The 1,008-nt window shown below is 34.2% G+C and overlaps 1 protein-coding gene across 1 annotated transcript; it reads left to right on the forward strand.

Moving 5' to 3' along the window:
• Positions 1-90: 90 nt before the first annotated feature.
• LOC112095007 (lysosomal Pro-X carboxypeptidase-like) lies at positions 91-641 on the forward strand (the record flags this gene model as incomplete). Its single annotated transcript, XM_024176694.1, has 2 exons — positions 91-289; positions 508-641. Coding segments are annotated over exons 1-2 (258 nt in total), but the record flags the coding sequence as incomplete, so codon positions are not given.
• Between the last annotated feature and the right edge of the window lie 367 nt (positions 642-1,008).

Below are 1,008 nucleotides of genomic sequence, written 5' to 3' on the forward strand. Positions count from 1 at the left end.
ACATCTCAACTCGAATTATAAACTCGAATCAGCGAAGTGAACGGATCCTAAGAGGCCTTACCAACTCAAATACTTGGAATTTTTGTTGGTTTTGTATAGCATCGATTTTATGGAAAATCCATACCTTTCGGAGGCGACAAGGATGTTGTTTACAACAACACAAGCATGCTCGGATATCTGAGCTCGACACAAGCGCTAGCGGATTATGCGACTTTGATCGTCGATTTGAAGAGGAATTTATCGGCGGCGGACTCTCCGGTGGTGGTTTTCGGAGGTTCCTATGGAGGAAGTATGTCATTATAATTTGGTGAATATTGCAATAACCAAATATGTCATCCTTTATTATTATTATTATTATTTTTTGTCCTGGCCTAGTACAACAATAATAAGTTGATGAAATAGCTAGTTTTGGACTTTTGGGATTTTGTAGTTTTCAAGATATATAATTAATTGAAAAAATTATTGTATATTTTGTTTGTATATCTGTATCTATATCTATATATGCAGTGCTGGCAGCATGGTTTAGATTGAAGTATCCGCACGTCGCCATTGGAGCTTTGGCATCTTCTTCTCCCATCCTCGGTTTTGAGAATTTAACACGTCCATATAGCTTCAACGACATCATCACTCAAGACTTTAAGGTCTTTCTCTCTCTCTAACTCTAATATTTTATATATGCCACATATTTATATATATATATATATAGTTGTCCAATATTAATATATCATATGCTTGAACTAGAAGACATTAAAGATGAGGTTTAGGATAAAAGTCGCATCTTACACATCTGTCCCATATGTAATTGTATGTTGAATGAAAGAGCACGTGATGTTGAAAGAAAGCATTGTGGATGATGAGGATTTTCCACCTTTACAAATAAATCCAACCCACATGCATTTTGTGAGAAAAGTCTCTCAGGTTTTAGCGGGAAAATAAAAATATATATATATATATATCAAAGTTTGCCTAAACTAGTGGTGATAATAATCATTGAACTTTTTTTTTTTT

The sequence above is a fragment of the Morus notabilis genome, unplaced genomic scaffold, assembly GCF_000414095.1.
Source record: "Morus notabilis unplaced genomic scaffold, ASM41409v2 C11359594, whole genome shotgun sequence".
NCBI classification, from domain to species: Eukaryota; Viridiplantae; Streptophyta; class Magnoliopsida; order Rosales; family Moraceae; genus Morus; species Morus notabilis.